A 19531-nucleotide genomic window follows, 5' to 3' on the forward strand; every position below is an offset into this window, starting at 1 on the left:
ACTAGAGGTGGCAAGGCAACCAGGGGTTTTGATGGCGTGTTAATGTTTGCCAGGGCAAACGTCAGTGGCTCACTTAAGGGGTGGAGTTGGCCCTTCCAGGAAAACGGAAAGTCCCCGCCCGAGACCAATGACGCCAGCTCCACGGCCACAGCACGTGGGGGCGGTCCCTAGTGGGATCGCGCCTGCGCCTTAGACACTGCCTAGGGGCTAGCGCATGCGCACTGTTGCCCTCAACCCACTAGCCTCCCCGCCCCCACATCCCCTGGGGCTCTGGGCGAAACATGGTGCTGTCGGAGCTGTCCGCGCGTCTTAACTGCACGGAGTACAAGAACTGGGTGAAGGCAGGACACTGCCTGCTGCTGCTGCGGGGCTGCCTGCAGGGCTTCGTCGGTCGCGAGATGCTCTCCTTTCATCGCGACCTACTCGCCACAGCCTCCGGCCTGGGACGTTCCACTTGCAGCGGCGGCTCCCGGTGCCACCCCCGCGCTCGCCAGGTGAGCCTTGACCACGACTCCAACCCCCCCCCCCCCATTCCCCTTCCCCGTCCCAGTTCCGGAGGTGCAGCGTTCCCTTCCCTCCCTGAGGCGGGGCAGACTGCGATCCAGGAGCCGCCCCCTCTTCCTGTGCCCCTCCTCACCACCGCCCTCTGTAGTTTCAGCCTCAGTGTCAGGTGTGTGCCGAGTGGAAACAGGAGATTCTGAGACATCACGTTCACAGAAATGGAGACGTGTACTGGGGAAACTGCCGGCCGGGCCGCTGGCCCCTCGACGCTTGGGAAGTAGCCAAGGTAAGGGGGCTGCGACTGGGATGTGAGGGGGCAACTGGTGGGTGGGTCTCTGCGCCTTCTAGAGCCATAATGCAAGTTGATTGGTTGGTTACATAGCATCTAGTGCACCCGACACAGTTCAGTGAGGTAGAAAGTTTCTTCTACCAGTCTGCGCTGCCCGTGCTAGCTGAGCTTTAGGGAAGATGCAGACCCGAACATCTTGAGCACAAGCAAGGAACCAGGGGAAGGAGTGTTGGAGAATAGGCTTTACTGAATGGCTCATTTGGACAATACAGCTGCCATGAAGATGGCAGAGCAAGTTAAGGGAAGTTTAGATAAAATAGAAAGGACCCTAAGTAACCTCCTCCCCCTCCTCCCCCCGGCTATGGAATAAAACTTTGGAAGGTGTAAATGAGGTAAGTAGCTAGATAAAAACTTACTAATTAGGCCTGTCCTCAGGTCTTGACCAGGTGGTTGACATACACCTAGGCTGATTTAGGAATTTTCTTTTTTTTTCTTTTTTTCTTTTTTCTTTTGTCATTCCTGGGGGCTTGAACTTAGGGCCTGGGAGCTGTCCCTGAGCCTCTCTGTGCTGAACGCTAGGCATGCTACCACTTGAACCACAGCACCACTTCTGGCTTTTTCTGTTTATGTGGCACTGAGGAATCGAACCCAGGGCTTCATGAATGTTAGGCACACACTCTACCACTAAGCCAGATTCCCAGTCTCTGGACTTTTTTATGTTTGTCAGAAGCCCAGTAGTGCATGGAGATGGCAGCCAAAAGTGGCTTCCTAAAGCAAATCAACTTGGGGAGTCAGTGTGGATGAGGCTCAGCTCAGCTGCTGGTGTAACAAGCCAGCTCCTCTTTCCTAACCTGGAAAATGAGGGAATTGGACTGTCTATAGTTCCCAGACTCACGGACCACAATTATACCCTCCTCCCCACTTGTGTTCGTTCCTCATTGACTATGGCTTCTCTTAGTTGGTCTCCCTTGCTTCTCCCAATCCTCTTAACAACCCATGCTACCTGATTCTGCCAATCTTTCCTTCTCTTGTTGCTGGTCACATGTAAAGTTAGTCCCAAACCAGGTTTACATTCTCCTTTCAATCTTATCCTCTTCTTTCTTGAACTTCCTATTCTAGCATCCTTGATCATCACCTCCCCCTTGCATATTCACACTCCAGCCTTGTTGACACAGGTAGTTGGTGTCCAACATCCCTGCTTGACTTTGCCACACTTATTCAAACACTCCTCTCCTTGACCCATTGTCCATTTACTGTTACCTCTGTGATGCTCCCGCTGCTTCTCAATACCCAGCAACCCCTGCCTTCCTGCCTGCCTTTCACATTTCAGCTGGCTGAATTTCTACCATCCATTAGCAATTAGCTGCAAAGGTACAGCTATCTTACATTCTTCTCTCCTTTCTTTGAACTTGCCTGGCCTATGACCACCAACCTTAAAGACACCGTCCTTTGCTTCTGCTGAGGAAGCTGACTGGGTGCACTTTCATTCTTGATCCACATCCCTGCCTCTGCCTTCAGGTTCCTGAAGCCAACTGTTCCTGAAGCTATCCTCACCAAGCCCTTCCTCCTGTTCCCCCTACTCTTACCCCCAAACACAAACGTCCTCATGTTTTTGTCAAATGTACTAGCTCACTTTTCCTATGCCCTATCCCCTCCACATGTGTGCTGGTGTTATTCTCTTCTAGTTGTCCAAGGACTCTGAGTCTTCAGCTGTCCATATTCTTCCCAGCTATTACCATCACTACTCAAATAACTTTACTATTATTTCAGTTTATATAATTTTTTTAGCCAGTCCTGGGGCTTGAACTCAGGGCTTAGGCACTGTCCCTGAGCTGCTTTTTGCTCAAGGCTAGCACTCTACCATGTGAGCCACAGCACCACTTCTGACTTTTTCTGTTTATGTGATACTGAGGAATCAAACCCAGGACTTCATGCATGCAAGGCCAGCGCTCTACCACTAAGCCACCTTCCCAGCCCTTATTTAATTAAAAAGAAAAGATTAAACAGTTACCATATGACTGACAAATACTCAAGAGAAATGAGGGTTGAAAGCATGGATCAGGTGGAAGAGCACCAAGCTTTGCTATACCACATCATTGTTGTAGTCCTTGTCATAAAATCTTGGTACAGATTTCATTTCATTTATGAAATGAAGCCTTCTGGTGTCTCTGGCATCACAGATCCTAGGATTCCCTTTGTAATACTTGTGTAGGTCCTACTCACTTTGCATTGCCAACATGATGATTGCCATTATATGTGTGTGTTTAATGATACTAGAGTTACAGCTCAGAACTTTGAACTTGCTTGGCTGTTGCTCTACCACTTGAACCATACCTCCAGCCCTGCCTGTTTGCTGTTTGCTTTTGTTTTGTTTTGGATAGAGTCTCTAGGACTTTACTGCCCAGGTTGGCTTCAATCAGCAGTCCTCCAGATCCCAACCTCTTGAGTAGCCAGTATTATAAGTATGAGCCACTAGCACCCAGCTGGTCCCTTCATTACCATGTGCCAGTTACTGCTAGTGCTCTACCTGCCAATACCTTAGTTCATTCTCACTGCATCCTTTGAGATAGATGATGGCAGTCATCCCTCATTTATTGACATTAATACATCTGAGGATTAGTAATTTGCAAGTCTTCCGTTAACAATTTGGCTCCTGAGATTTCAGTCAGGAACAAATAAGATAAGTTCTACTTTTGAGCTTCTATGCCCCTAAGACAGGATAAGAAAAGTTACAGTGGCTGTATCTAATAGCTCTTGGACAAAGCTTAACCATGACTCTATTTTCCCCACTTACATTTTGAACACATGCTACTCTACCATGTAGCCTTTGGTGGGTAAGTGACTTTCCATCATCCTTTGGGGAATGGATGAGTCACTGCCTCTCCAGCTCCTAGAGTTGGAGGAGAATGAGGTGCCCCTCATGCCTCCCTTTCTATAGGCCTTCATGCCCCGAGGACTGGCAGACAAACGAGGACCTGAGGAGTGTGATGCTGTTGCTCTTTTGAGTCTCATCAATTCCTGCGATCACTTTGTGGTTGATCGGAAGAAAGTCACAGAGGTAAGAGCTGTCAGATGGAAAGCCATGCACTGAGTCAGTTAGGTTGGTTACAGGGAGGGCCAGTGGTGAGATACCCTGTGAGTTAAGCCAGCCCTGCAGGCCTAGCACAGTTTCCCCCCAGAATGGTGGTATGCAGAGAGAGAAAGAGACAGAGACAGAGTCAGACAGAGAGATCTCAGTCCAAAGTTGGCATTACTAAGCAGGCTCATGGGGCTCATATTGTGTGCACCTGCTGTGATGCCCAAGAAACACAGTATGAATTCAGCCAAGAACTAAGGAAGAACCTACGCTTCATAATGCAGGTTTCCTGGCAGCTTGTTATTGGGCCACTTGCTGGTTCTTCCACAAACAGAAACAAAGTAATGTTCTGTATTAAAAGAAAAGGCCCTGGCTTCCATCCCCAGTACTACTAATAACCAGACAGCCAGAGCATCATTCTGTTGTGTGTATGCCAGCATTTGAATCCTGCCCTTCAGAATTTCATTGGCTACAAAGTTACAAGACCAAATGATGTAGAACTGAAGAAAATATGGGCAGGAATGCAGAACACTGTCAGAATAGATCACTATGCTTCTCAGCTTGCCTCTGGGAGAGTGAGATTTTTCACTAGTTCACCATAGGAAAATTTACCACATTTATTACTCTGAGAAGCACTAAAAAGCACCTATGGAATCCTTGGATTATTTATAATATGTAGAGAAAATGACATATTTTGCCAGCATGACAGCAGGTGGAAAGATTGAAGATCTTTTGTGACCTCACAGAGGCAGACTTATAACAGTGCTTTCCCCTTTGAATGTGGAAGACTATGTGAGTTGTGCTTTAGCACTATTTTTCATAAAATATAAGCAAAAGTTGATTTTTTTTGTCACTGTTTTCCATACCAGGAAACTTCTTTGATTTGATTTCTTGGAACTCCATGTTATTTGTTTATAAATATTTATTTTTTAAAAAATTATATTTTTGCCAGGCACCAGTGACTCATGCCTGTTATCCTAGCTACTCAGGAGGCTGAGATTTTTTTTTCTTGGTCATGGGGCTTGAACTCTGGGCCTGGACGCTGTCCTTGAGCTCTTTAGCTTACGGCAAGCGCTCTACCACTTGAGCCACAGCACCACTTCTGATTTTTTGGTGGTTAGTTGAAGATAAGAGTCTCTGGGCTAGTTTTGAACTATGATCCTCAGATCTCAGCCTCCTGATTAGCTAGGATTACAGGTGTGAGTCATTGGTATCTAGCCTGAAGGCTGAGATTTAAGGATCACAATTTGGAGCCAGTAAAATCCACAAGACTCTTATCTCTAATTAACTACCGAAAAGGACTAGTGGAACCAGGGCTCAAGTGGTAGAGTCCTAGCCTTGAGCAAAAAAAGCTCAGGGACAATGCTCAGGCCTTGAGTTCAAAGCTCCAGAACTGGCAGAAGCCACATGTGCATGTGCACACACACACAGTAAATAATTTTTTTCACTTTGTCTACTTCAGTCTATAGATAGTATATCCGGAGCCAAAATATGTCATCTTTGGCAGCCTGTTTTAAGTTAAGAGATTTGGGGGAATGTAAAATATCTAACCAGATATGACATTTCAAGGATAAAGGGTAGTTGTAAACTTATTTTGAGTTTGTTTTCTTTCTTTTTAATGTTTTTTTTTTGAAACAGACAAAAAAAATGTTGCCCAGGCTGGTGTAAAACTCATAATTCTCTTGCCTCAGCTTGTCAAGTGCTAGGATTACAGGTGGGTGCCACAACATCCAGCTGATTTATTGACATTTCCTACCCTGGTTAATTTCTTATTCATATGGCACTGGATTAAACATACCTTCAAAGCCTTTATGGTACTTTATTCTATGGACAAAATCCGACTTACAGTCATGTTTTATTTGTACTGCCTGGTGTTTCTTTTTTTTTTTAATTGTCATAAAAATCAGAATTTCTAACTTTTCTTGAGAAATCTGAAGGCTCTGTAACACATAGCAGAACACTCTAGACTCACATAGCTCCCACAGTAACAGGTCACAAGTTAAATAAAAAGCTGCCCCTTTAACAGAGAGAGTCTCCAGTTGTCTCTATTCCATCTCTTCTTTTGTCCAGGCTGTTGCTTGTGGCCAGTGTCAAATTTCTCTTGAAAGCATTTTGGTTTGTGACCCAGGGAGGACTTTACTTTTGTGGACAGGATGAAATGAAATAGAAGTGTGACTTGGGGGCTGGATTCTATAAGCTGTACTGTTCTCTATGCCAGATTATACAGTGGACTCAAGAAAAGGGCAGCCCTTCTCACCTGGAGACCATGCTTGGCGGCTTTATATTTACCAAAGCCCTTCTGTATTTTTCTTTTTGTGTTGTTGGTCATTGGGATTGAACTCAGGGACAGTGGTCCCTCAGCTTTTTTGCTCAAGGCAAGCGCTCTATCACTTTGAGCCACAGCCCCACTTCCAGTTTCTTTGGTGTTTAATTTGAGATAAGAGTCTCATAGATTTTCCTGCCTAGGCTGATTTTGAACTGTGATCCTCAGATCACAGCCTCCTGTGTAGTTAGGATCAGCCAGAGCCTGGCTTTGTGGTTTTTCTTTGAAGTCGCAAGATCTCCATTTTGAAGGCTTTATCTTTTTGTCTTTCTATAGGTGATTAAATGTCGTAATGAGATCATGCACTCTTCAGAGATGAAAGTGTCATCTATGTGGCTTACAGATTTTCAGATGAAGATTCAAAATTTTCTGAGTGAATTTAAGACTATCCCGGAGATTGTGGCAGTATACTCCAGAATAGAACAGGTGAAAAAATCATATTTAACAGTCCTGGCATTCAGAACTAGGGATCATAAACAGGCAGTCACTGGTTTAAAATGTGATACTAGATTTAAACTTAAAAGTTCAGTTATGGGGCTTGAATTCTTTGTCATCAAAGCTATCTCTCTACCACTTGGGCCACAGTGCCACTTCTAGTTTTTGAGTGGTTAATTGGAGATAAGAGTCTCACAAGGACTTTTCTGCTCCGACTGGCTTCAAACCGACTGGCTTCAAACCGTGATCCTCAAATCTCAGCCTCCTAAGTAACTAGGATTACAAGTGTGAGTCACCAGCACCCAGCTTAAACTAAATTATTATTTATGTCACAATATTGAGGTGGAACCCATGTCTAGAACCCAGTCTAGGCAACCACTCTACCACTGAGCCACATGAAAGACTGTATTATTATCTTGTGGTGTTGGGGATGAAACCCAGGGTTTCACACATGCTAGGTACATGATATTTCACTGAGCCACATTCCCCAAGTCTACACCAAAGTTTAGGACATAAGCAAGGGAAAGAATGCCAAAGGAGGTCTGGAATTCTGCTGAGCTAATGAGCTTTTCTGTAGTAATGGCTAACATAGATCCAGTTGATAGTGTTTAGTTTAACAATGCGATGAGTAATCAACTGGAATGTCTTGACTTTGAAGGCAGTTCAGTGGGCTGAGGATGTAGCTCAGTGGTAGAGCACTTGCCCAGCATGTGCAAGGTCTTGTGTGCCATCCTCAGCAATAAAAATAGTAATACATTTAAAGAATGAATATATCCGTACATGTATCTCTGATCCTCCCATAGCTGTTGACATCAGACTGGGCTGTTTACATTCCTGAGGAAGACCAGCGAGACGGGTGTGAATGTGAACTAGGAAGTTACCTGAGTGTGAGCCAAATCAATGAAATCGAAATGGAATTACTAAAGGAAAAACTGCAAGAGATGCGTCTTCAAGCAGAAGAACAAGAGGTGTGGCCCACAGAGGTAAGGGTGTGGATTGCGGAAAGAAAGGTACCAGGAGGAGGAGGAGGAGCCAGTTTAGACCCAGAGCCAATTAGGTTTCTGATCTAAAAGTGAAGTTGTTTCCAAAAGTGAATATGCTTTTGACACAGGTGGGTATTGTGACAGACATTTTCACTTTAGCCCTTGAGGGTCTAAAGTGTGTGTAAAGTAGAATAATGAGGTAACGACTTTTACAAGATTCTGAACAAGGAGGAGGATCCTGGGTATCTCAGAGGAATTGCCAAAAAAAAAAAGGAGAAGGGCTGAATAAAAAAAAAAAGGAGAATATGATCTGAAACTCATATTCAGTAAGGGTTCGGCAAATTAGCAGGGGAAAAGGGCACTTTTGACAGAGGGAAACAACCCTTGGAATAGTATGAAGACCAGTGTTGCCCTGGACAATAACCAGGTGAGTTCAGGACATATGGTTAAGTAGGAAGGTTTTCTACACCACACCAAAAGCTTATTCCTAAAAGCAGGAGGGACCCATATGTTCTTAAGCAAGAAAGATCCATTACATCACATGTAGCTTTTAGGAAGTAAACTTTTGTCACAATTGGGAGTTAGATGAATAGCCAAGGGACAAGGCTCTTGTGGTTGTGTAAGGGAAGGTGGGTTATGGAGGCAGAGCCACATTCTAGAGACTTTGTAGAGCCTGATGGATCTTAGTGGCCTGATACAAAACTTGGATGTGGCATGAGACTGGAAGGAGGAGAGAGGGACTAGAAGATCATTAAGGTTTCTCTCTTAGGACCTGCAAGCTAGTAATGGTCTCAGACCTGAAAAGGAATAGTGAAGGCTTAAGTCCTCTTTATTACAAGCAAGGCATTAAACTGACAGTTGCCAGGCGCCCGTTACTCATGCATGTAATCCTGGCTACTCAGGAGATTCTTTTATCTCCAGTGAACTCCATTTAGCTCCAGAAATGGAGCTGTGGTTCAAGTGGTAGAGCACTAGCTTTAAGCACAAAACTCAGGAATAGCACCCAGGCCCTGAGTTCAAGCCCTAAGACCAGCACAAAAAACAAAAAAAGAAAAAAAAAATGGACAGTTGTAGATTCCAGACCTGGCTGAGTTAGAATTTTCAGTCGCCAGGACATCCAGGACTTATCCTTTACCATCTACTTGTCTAAAGCAAGTAGATTTGCCTATTTCCTTGTTTAACACAGAGTATTTAATACAAAGTGTATGTTTTATTCATTACATCCCGCTCCTTCCTGGTAAATAAGCCTAATATTAACCATTTTGGCTTTAATCTGATGCTTCAGTCTTCATGTGTTTGGGTATGCCTACCCAATTTGTTTTTGTTTTTGTTTTTTTTTTTGTTGGTCGTGGGGCTTGAACTCTGGGCCTGGGTGCTGTCCCTTGGCTCTTCAAGGCAAGCGCTCTACCTCTTTAGCCACAGTGCCACTTCCAGTTTTCTGGTGGTTTATTGGAGATAAGAGTTTCACAGCCGGGCGCTGGTGGCTCACGCCTGTAATCCTAGCTACTCAGGAAGCTGAGATCTGAGGATCTCGGTTCAAAGCCAGCCCGAGCAGGAGAGACCGTGAGACTCCTATCTCCAATAAACCACCAGAAAACCGGAAGTGGCGCTGTAACTCAAGTGGTAGAGCTCTCGCCTTGAGCTGAAGAGCTGAGGGACAGCGTCCAGGCCCAGAGTTCAAGCCCCACGACCGACAAAAAAAAAAAAAAGAGTTTCATGGACTTTCCTGCCCAGGCTGGCTTTGAACCGGGATCCTCAGATCTCAGCCTCCTGAATAGCTAGGACTACAGGCTTGAGCCACCAGCACCTGGCACCTACCCAGTTTTTTGTTGTTAATTTTGTTTCATTATGTGCTGGTCCTGGGGTTTGAACTCAGGGCCTGGGTAACTGCCACTGAGCTTTTTTGCTCGATACTAGTGCTCTGCCACTAAACCATAGCTCCACTTTCAGCTTTATTTTGGTAGTTAATTGGAGATAGGAGTCTCACAGACTTTCTTGTCCAGGCTAGCTTCAAACCATGATCCTTAGATCTCAGCCTCTTGAGTAGTTATGATTACAGGCATGAACTACCAATGCCCAGCTTCTACTGTTCGTTTTTTTTTTTTTAATTTAAATAATGGCCTTAGCATATTAAATCATCTCTTTTCTAAGTCTACATGTACTTTGTTTTAAAATATCATTAGACCCTTCCTTCCTCCTACTTCTTTTAGAAGCATGGTAGAGAAAGGGAAGACAAGTGAGGAACAAGACTAAGTTCCCCCATGTCATTAACTGCTTGCTTTTTTCTCTCAAGTGAGTTTCACTTCTCTCTGTGATAAGGAGCAAAATACGTACAGCAACCAATCTAAGCCAGAAGTCTTTCCTTTGATAGCTGGAAGGGAGTCTTACAATCATCTGAACATCTCCCCTGCTGTACAGGTGAAACCAGAGCCCCAAGAAATTGGCACTGGGGTGTTCGGTTGGCTCAGGCTCCTTGTTCTGGTCCTGTGGCTTTGCCTGTGCTATGCTATAGATCTAGACTCTCTGAGGCACTGGCAACTACATTTCCAACCTCAGGATCTGGTTTACAGGGGAGACAAAGGGGTTAAATGGCTGTCCTCCAGATCACAGAATCTGTCTAGAGTTGATAAATTCCCGCTTTTCATGCTTTTTCTTCAGCAGACCACAGTATTTCTCCTCTTATTGCCATTAATCAGAATGTATGTTAGAGCCTGTCACCAGTAGCTCACACCTATAGTCCTAGCTACTCAGGAGACTAAAACCTGGAGAATTGTGACTTCAAGACAGCTGGGCAGAAAAGCCTGCAAAGTCCAATTAACCATCAAAATGCTAGACTAGAGGAGTTACTCAAGTGATAGAATAACAGCCATGAATGAAAAGAAGCTGAGTGAGAACACAAGGCCCTAAGTTCAAGTACCAGTACTGGTACTAAAATAATATGTATTGGGATTGATTAGCGTGTTATCTCAAATAAGTTGAAGGCTGATTTTCCACATGTTTGGGACATGATATATTCTGGGAGGTCAGTACCATAGATTATCTAGGTTCTTTGGAGTTAGTCTTCAAAGTCAGAGGACTCAATAAGGCCACATTTCGGTGAATGTAAAAGACTGTCAATTGCAAAACGTACCATTGTTTCAGTTGCTTCTAAGAAAGAGGACAAATGCTGCTGGTTTATTTTTTATTTCTATTTTTTATTGTTATTATAAAGGTGACGTACAGAGGGGTTAGAGTTATATAAGTCAGGTAGAGTCATTTCTTTTTGGAGAGTGTCACCCCTTCCCTCATTCTCTCCCAGTTTTGCCCTCCCATTCCCACCCACAAATTGTATAGTTCATTTTCAACATAGTGTCCAGTGAGTACCACTGCTGCTTGAGTATCCTCCTTTGGTCTCACTGTGTGTGAATACCTAAAGACCTGTATAATTTATCATATGCTGGCCTTCTCCATTCTTAATCATTTATAGTTTACTATGTGGTGTAAGGATCAAATCAGGACCTTGTGCATGCTAAACTGCTCCCCAGTACTGTGCCACAGCCCCAGTCCCAGTAAATTTTATTTATTTTATTTGTTTGTTTGTTTTGTTGGTCATGGGGGCTGAACTCTGGGTCTGGGCACTTTCCCTCAGCTCTTCAGCTCAAGGCTAGTGCCCTACCACTTGAGCCACAGTGCCACTTCTGGCTTTTCTGCTTATGTGCTGCTTATGTGGTTGAACCCAAGGGCCTCATGCAAGCAAGGCAAGCACTCTACCACTGAGCCACCTTCTCAGCCCCCCGGAAATTTTTTTTAAGCTTCCATTTGATTTTGTATTGCTCTGAAGCTAAAATAATTGTCCCAGACATGAGTACCTTCTTGTACTAGCTGTAGTGTTTAGAAGTAGGTTGCTCAGAGGAATTTAAATTGGTACAACCTCTACACATGGTAGTTTTGACCAAAATCAATACAAAGTAAAGTAGAAACCTCAATGTGACTTGGATCCTACAAGCTGACATGTCACTTATGCAAAATAACACATATATCAGTTAATTATTGCAGTATTACTTTTCTGAACAGGTTCAAAATACATAAGAATATAACTCATCCATAGTTGGAGTACTATTCAAACTACTAAAAACAACAAGGCTGACATACATACACATGTGCAAGTATATAAATATCACAACGAAACCCCTTTGTGCAATTAATTTATACTAATTTTTAAAAAGACACAAAACAGGGCTGGGAAGGTGGCTCAGTGGTAGAGTGCTTGCCTTGCATGCCTGAGGCCCTGGGTTCGATTCCCAACACCACATAAGAAAAAAGAAAAAAGCCGGAAGTGGCGCTGTGGCTCAAATGGTAGAGCACTAGCCTTGAGCTGAAGAGCTAAGGGACAGCGCCCAGACCCAGAGTTCAGGCCCCACAACTGGACCCAAAAATAAAAATAAAAAAATAAAAAGACACAAAACAATGAGATTGGCTGGGCGGAGTGTTTCATGCGTATAATCCCAGTTACTTGGGATATGGAGACTGGTAAAATACAATTTAAGGCAGAAAAGTCCACAAAGCTCCATCTCCAAAATGACTAGCAAAATTCTGGGCTGCCAAGTGCCAGTGGCTTACACTGTAATCTCTGCTGCTTGGGAAGCTGAGGTCTAAGGTTCTTAGTTTGAAGCCAGCCTCATCAAGAAAGTCTATGAGAGCCCCCCTCCCTTTTTTTGTCCGTCATAGGGCATGAACTCTGGGCTTGGGTGCTATCCCTGTACTCTTCAGATCAAGGCAAGTGCTCTAAGACTTGAGCCACAGCGCCACTTCCGGTTTTCTAGTGGTTTATTGGAGATACGAGTCTCACGGACTTTCCTGCCCGGGCTGGCTTTGAACCGTGATCCTCAGATCTCAGCCTCCTGAGTAGCTAGGATTACAGGCATGAGCCACTGGCCCCCGGCTTCTATGAGAGTCCTTTATCTCTAGTTAACTTGAGCTATGGCTCAAGTGGTAGAGCTCCAACCTTGAGCAAAAAACCTAAGGTACAGTGCTCAGGCTCTGAGTTCAAGCCACAATTTGGGCACACATACAACCACATACACAAAACCAAGCTAACTTAAGGAATAGTGCTAGCAGCTGAACAAGCAAGCTGAGAGAGCAAAAAAAAATGAATGAAGTCCGCACACACATTCCCGTGTAAATGCATGGGATGTCTGAGGAAGAGGTGGTTCATTACCTCTAGGGAGAGGTACCTAGATAACTAGGGAAAAGAGTTTGGAAGATAACTGACTTTTTAGCATCTACTGTGTAGATTTTGAATTTTGTACTTTTACATTTATTACTGTGAATTTTCTGTGTATATATAACCACTAAATATACACATAAAAACTCAAAAGGAAAAGGCGTCATTCTATATCATATACACATGCATGTTTGCAGGTACGAGTGTGTAAGACAAAACCTTTTCATGTAAATACAGCAGAAACACATAAGGAAACAAGCCGACACCACATCAGTTGTAGTGTTGTTTTTAAAATGTGTTTTGTTCCTGATTTTCTATGTAGACAGGTTCTCTGTGTGTATGTGTATGTACATGCCCATGCTGATCCTGGGTCTTGAACTTAGGGCCTGGGTGCTATCTCTGTGCTTCTTTTGCTCAAGGCTAGTGGTCTACCACTTGACCCAAAGCTCCGCTTACTGGCTTTTTTGTTTTGTTTTTATATAGACGTTTATTGGAGATGAGTCTCACAGACTTTCCTGCCAAGGCTGACTTCAAACTGTGATCCACCGATGTCAGCCTCCTGAGTAGCTAGAATTACAGACGTGACCCCCCAGGGTCCAGCTATCTATACATGAAATTCTAGTAGCCAAGGTTTCTTGATGGAAAGGGGCAGCAATAGTTCTTCAGGTTGCAGAGGGCAGGCACATGCTGGGGATGAAACCTAATGCTTCACGCATGCTCAGCATGCCCTCTGCCACTTGGTTGTTCCCCAGCCCCACATGCTAGTCTTGAAGCTGCTAAAGTTTGTCATTTGAATTATAAGTCTGCTATAAAAAAAATTATCCTAAGCTGTGCTTTGTATGATCTTCTCTTGCAGATCTCAACTCAACTGGAAATGGTAAAGGAATTTCTGAGAAACAATGAAGATCTTAGAAAGGGTCTTACAGACGATATAGAGAAGCTAGACAGCCTCTATCTACAGCATCAAAAACCAGATTCAAAGGAAGCTGAGAGCCAGACACCTGAAAGGAAGGCGTGAGGTGAGGTTTAGGCATAGGATGTTTAAATAAGGACACAATAGCCTTGCCTCTTTGATGTCTGTTCTCTTATGTGAAGCCATACTGAATACAGCAGTCTAACCTGGTTCCCCTACGCCCTCATTATTTCAAAGGAAGGCCACTGAGCTTTGTGCTCTTTCTCTAATTAATGGCTCTTACATTTGTGAAGGCGTTGAACGTCAACTCTGCCAGCTTTCTTAGCTAGATGGACCTGAAGTCACTAGTCTGGCCTTAGGTGAATCAACTTTAAAAATATAAAACCTGAAGTATTTCTGCCACCAAATAGTGCCAGCTATGCCCAGCTCTTACTGTGGGATTAATAGCATTCGGGTGATTTTCATAAGGAATACTGGTTAACCCAAGTAACCATCTTCAAGATTTTACTTGTTCTTTTCTCAGAGAAAATGAGTACATTCCTTCCCTCCCCCTTCTCTCCCCCCTCTCCCCCCTCTCCCCTTCTTTTTTGTTTTGCCAGTCATGGGGCCTGAACTCTGGGCCTGGGCACTGTCCCTCACCAATTCATCTCAAGGCTAACACTCTACCACTTGAGCTACAGCACCACTTCTGGCTTTATCTGTATATGTGGTACTGAGGAATTGAACCGAGAGCCTCATGAATGCAAGGCAAGCACTCTACCACTGAGCCACCTTTCCAGCCCCCTTCCTTCCTTCCTTCCTTCCTTCTTTCCTTCTTTCCTTCCTTCCTTCCTTCCTTCTTTAATTTTTTTTTCTTTCTTTCTTTCTTTCTTTCTTTCTTTCTTTCTTTCTTTCTTTCTTTCTTTCTTTCTTTCTTCCTTCCTTTCTTCCTTCCATCCTTCCTCCCTCCCTCCTTCCTTCCTTTCTTTCTTCCTTCCTTCTTTCCTTCCCTTCCTCCTCCCCCCTCCCTCCCGCCCTCTTTTCTTCCTTCCTTCCTTTCTTCCTTCCTTCCTTCCTTCTTTCATTTTCTTTCTTTTTCTTTCTTTCTTTCTTTCTTTCTTTCTTCCTTCCTTCCTTTCTTTCTTTCTTCCTTCCTTCCTTCCATCCTTCCTCCCTCCCTCCTTCCCTCCTTTCTTTCTTCCTTCCTTCCCTTCCTCCTCCCCCCTCCCTCCCACCCTCTTTTCTTCCTTCCTTCCTTCCTTCCTTCCTTCCTTCCTCCTCCCCCTCCCTCCCTCCCTCTCTTCCTCCCTTCTCTTTCTTTCTTTCTTCCTTCCTTCCTTCCTTCCTTCCTTCCTTCCTTCCTCCCTCCCTCCCTCCCTCCTTCCCTTCCTCCCTTCCTTCCTTCCTTCTTCCTTTCTTTTTCTTTCTTCTTGTCCTGGGGCTTGAACTCAGAACCTGAGCTTCTTTTTGCTCAGGGCTAACAGTCTACCACTTGAGCCACAGCATCACTTCCGGTTTTTTGGTTTTTTTTTTTTTTTTTTGTAATTTATTGGAGATAAGAGTCTCATAGACTTTCCTGCTGGGCTGGCTTCAAACCATGATCCTCAGATCTCAGCCTCCTGAGTAGCTAGGATTACAGGCACGAGCCGTTGGTGTCCAGCCATCTTTCATTTTAGGTTATCCTTTAGCAAAAACCTGTTCTGTGATAGTCACCCTGGCTTCTAGCTCAGGCATCCTTTTCTATGTGAAAGAAAAAAAAAAGTACTGTGCCCAAGCAAAAAGGAGTGTTTATTGTCCTTGACATTCTTCTGGCTTTCCAGAGATTTTTTTTTCATATTCATAAACACGCTGTATATGTATATGAATCAGAAAGTATTAAATATTCTCATACCACACCTTGCTACCACCCAGGGATTTTTTCCTACTTCGAAGATGAGTCTTTTCTGGCCCTGAACTGTAACTGCTTACCATGATGAAGGCCTTTGCGTCAGGCCTGTGCTAAGGGCTCCCATGGAGTGCTCTGAGCCCCCCCCCGCCCCCCCCCACATACTCCATAACCTCAGCCTGAAAGTCATTCTTACGAGGATGCCCGAGGGTGAGCTAGGATGTAAATGTTGAGATAGAAACTCTTCCTTTGGGGGCTGGGAAGATGGCTCAGTGGTAGAGCGCTTGCCTTGCATGCATGAGGCCCTGGGTTCCATTCCTCAGCACCACATAAGCAGAAAAAAAAGCCGGAAGTGGCCCTGTGGCTCAAGTGGTAGAGCGCTAGCCTTGAGCTGAAGAGCTGAGCGACAGCACCCAGGCCCAGAGTTCAGGCCCACGACCGGATCCAAAAAAAAAACTCTTCCTTTGGGAAGAAAGCAAGAGGGAAATTTGACTAGAAGGCCATTTTCTAGCCCTTTCCACTTAGGACAGAACTGTGACTACTAGAGTTGAGTAGCCTGAGGCAGTAGAGCGAGGGGACTGCTAGCCTGGTTAGTGGGGGGCTGGAGAGCAGAGACTTGACGCAGGCGGGGCGAGGGCTCAGGCCACCACAGCAGCTGCTGTGGCACTGCTCAGCAGGCAGCGGTGTGCCAGCACATTTACAAGATGCAAACTCCACCACTGTCCCAGCTGGTTTTGTGCCCTTTTTTCCCAGTGCAGGCCTGGCCCTCTTGAGGTGAATGTTTGACTAAAGATTCATTTGTTAGTCAAGGGGTTGATTCATTATTATCAACAAAGCCTAGGCCTTCATTCATGAAATTGGTGAAATTAGGCAGGTGCTGGTAGCTTACATCTGTAATCAGCCCTAGCAGAAAAGTCTGTCAAACTCTTATCTCCAAGTAACTACTTAAAAAACTGGAAGTGGCACTGTGTGGCTCAGAGTGTTAGAATGGTAGCCTTACGCAAAAGAGCTCAAGTCCCATGACTGACCCCCAAAAACTAGGAAATTGCAGCTCTCTTAGGGGAAATGCAAAACACATAAAGCAAACCTTACAAATTCCTTCATACTTCCTCTGTTCCTTTGACCCCAAAGTCTTCTACTCCTCACTTTGTCCTGTTTGTTCCTGAACTTTGCAGACACTATTTGTGGTGGTATGTGGAGCCAGCCTTACTTCCACCTTCTCTGCCATCTCCTTCCCAAGGCCAGTGGACTAAACGGACTCAGCTTGCTTTTGGACATTCTGTGCCCAGAACTCTGCCTGGAGGAAATGCCCCATGCCAAGCCTGAGCAAAGATGGATGTGCTCTTTCACCTGTTCAACTGCCTATCAAGGACGTACTCTGGACAGTCTGGAAAGAGGGATGGGGTGTATCTGGCATCTATTTTTTACATTAAAATGTATTTTTAAAATTCTATGAAACTAGGACGGATGCAAATGAGTCTACAGCTTTGTGGTTTAGTCTTCCCATTTGGTTGTGCTCCTTTAGTCTGCTTGTGACTATTTTTTTTGCCAGTCCTGGGACTCGAACTCAAGGCCTGTGCACTGTCCCTGAGCTTCTTTTGTTCAAGACTATCACTTTGAGCCACAGCACCACTTCCGGCTTTTTTTGTTCATGTGGTACTAAGGAATTGAACCCAGGGCTTCTTGCATGCTAGGCAAGTGCTCTACCACTGAGCCACCTTCCCAGCCCCTTGTGACTTTTTTTTTTTTTTTTGGTCGGTCGTGGGGCTTGAACTCTGGGCCTGGGCGCTGTCCCTCAGCTCTTCACCTCAAGGCGAGCGCTCTACCACTTGAGCTACAGCGCCACTTCCGGTTTTCTGGTGGTTTATTGAAGATAGGAGTCTCACGGTCTCTCCTGCCTGGGCTGGCTTTGAACCGCGATCCTCACATCTCAGCCTCCTGAGTAGCTAGGATTACAGGCATGAGCCACCAGCGCCCGGCTCCTTGTGACTATTTTTGATAGTGGAAATTGAACTTGCACTTGTTAAGCAAGCCCTCAGCTATTTGAGCCATACCTCCAGACCCTTTTACTGTTGGTTACTTTAACATAGGGGCTTACTTTATGTCCAGGCCAGCCTGGGCTTTGATCCTAACTTGTGCTTCCCTATGCCACTGAAGATGACAGGAACATGCCACTATGCCCAACCATTGTGTCATCTCACCCAGCCCATTGGCTGAGATGGAGTCTTGCAACCTTTTTTGGTGTGTGTGGCAATACTAGGGCATGAACTTGGCTTGTGCTCTGACTTGGCTTTTTCACTCAAGGCTGGCACTCTACCACTTGAGCCACTCTTCCACTTCTGGTCTTTTGCGGGTTAATTGGAGATAAAAGTCTCATGTGAAGCCGGGCGCTGGTGGCTCACGCCTGTAATCCTAGCTACTCAGGAGGCTGAGATCTGAGGATCGCGGTTCAAAGCCAGCCCGGGCAGGAGAGACCATGAGACTCCTATCTCCAATAAACCACCAGAAAACCGGAAGTGGCGCTGTAGCTCAAGTGGTAGAGCGCTCGCCTTGAGCTGAAGAGCTGAGGGACAGCGCCCAGGCCCAGAGTTCAAGACCCATGACCGACAAAAAAAAAAAAAAAAAAAGTCTCATGTGAAGTTTTTGCCCAGGCTGACTTTGAACCGTGACCTTCAGATCTCAGCCTCCTGATTAGCTAGGATTACAGGCATGAGCCACCAGCACCCAGAAGGGTCTCACGGACTTTTTATACTCTGGTTGGCCTCAAAACTCAATCCCCCTATCTCTGCCTCACAAATAATCTTTCTTTCTCTCCTCCCTCCCCTTTCTCTCCCCCTCCCTCTCCCTTCCTTCCTTCCTTCCTTTCTCTCATTCTTTCTTTTTCTCCCTTTCTTTCTCTCCTCTCTCCCTTTCTCTTTCTCTCCTCTCTCCCTCCCTCCCTCCCTCCCTCCTTCCTCCCTCCCTCCCTCCCTCCTTCCTTCCTTCCTTCCTTCCTTCCTTTCTTCCTTTCTTCCTTCCTTCCTTCCTTCCTTCCTTCCTTCCTTCCTTCCTTCCTTCCTTCCTTCCTTCCTTCCTTCCTTCAGTACTGTCCCTGAACCTCTTTGCATTCAAGGCTAGTTACTTTACCCCTTGAGCCATAGCACCACTTCCAGCTTTTTCTGAGTAGCTTATTGGAGATAAGAGTCTCACTGACTTTCTTGCCCAGGCTGGCATGATCCTCAGGATCCATGATCCTTAGCCCTCAGCCTATCTGGTAGCTAGGATTACAGGCATGAGCCACCAGCACCAGGCACAAGTAGTTTTTCTTTACCCAACTTGCACTTATCAGTGTTAGCTATATGCCAGCCAATGAAATTGATGCAAATATAAGGATTTGTATGATATAGATGCTAATATATGAGCTGTCATCTTACTAGATTTATTAACTGTTAATAATGAACCAAAGGTATTGCTAAGGTAACAATACTAGTAGCATTTAATTACATTAAAGCTGGGGAGGCTGGGCACTAGTGGCTTACATCTGTAATCCAAGCAACTCAGGAGATTGAAATCCATAGCACTATCACCAAAAATAAATAGAAGAATGAAATGTTTACCCAAGCATAGCACAGTGTCAGTGTGTATTTTATAAAAACGGGTCTGGAAAGTTTTTTTCTTTTCCTAAGCTTGTTTGCTTTGTTGTGTCTGAAAGGAATTGGGGTCCTTGAGTTTGTAGCAGGATTTTGACTCTTGTGTACTTAATGAAATTTGTGCAACAAAAATGCACAGGTGCATTTTGAATTTTTTTAATGAAGAATACTAATTTGAAAAATAATAAAAGCGAACTAAGCCATGAAAATAGAACTGGCATGGCATCCGTGTCCTATCTGTCTGCAGGGTCATGGGAAGAGCCCAGGAAGAGTTTCCTTTCCTGGAGACACAGCATGTGCTTCATAGTTTTGAAA

General features: G+C 44.8%; 1 protein-coding gene across 2 annotated transcripts; it reads left to right on the forward strand.

The window, feature by feature from the left end:
- The first annotated feature begins 242 nt into the window (after nt 1-242).
- CUNHXorf38 (chromosome unknown CXorf38 homolog) lies at nt 243-17346 on the forward strand. Of its 2 annotated transcripts, XM_070039229.1 has the most exons (7): nt 243-494; nt 653-787; nt 3729-3848; nt 6466-6615; nt 7428-7607; nt 13667-13829; nt 16763-17346. In XM_070039229.1, exons 1-6 carry the CDS (start codon nt 282-284, stop codon nt 13826-13828), a joined length of 960 nt encoding a protein of 319 aa, XP_069895330.1. In that variant the 5' UTR covers nt 243-281; the 3' UTR covers nt 13829; nt 16763-17346. The 2 variants fall into 2 exon arrangements, with proteins under 2 accessions (XP_069895330.1, XP_069895331.1); XM_070039230.1 differs by lacking the exon at nt 6466-6615.
- Nucleotides 17347-19531: the final 2185 nt, after the last annotated feature.

Source organism: Dipodomys merriami, unplaced genomic scaffold (assembly GCF_024711535.1).
Source record: "Dipodomys merriami isolate MVZ:Mamm:240054 unplaced genomic scaffold, mDipMer1.0.p SCAF_3, whole genome shotgun sequence".
Lineage (NCBI taxonomy): Eukaryota > Metazoa > Chordata > Mammalia > Rodentia > Heteromyidae > Dipodomys > Dipodomys merriami.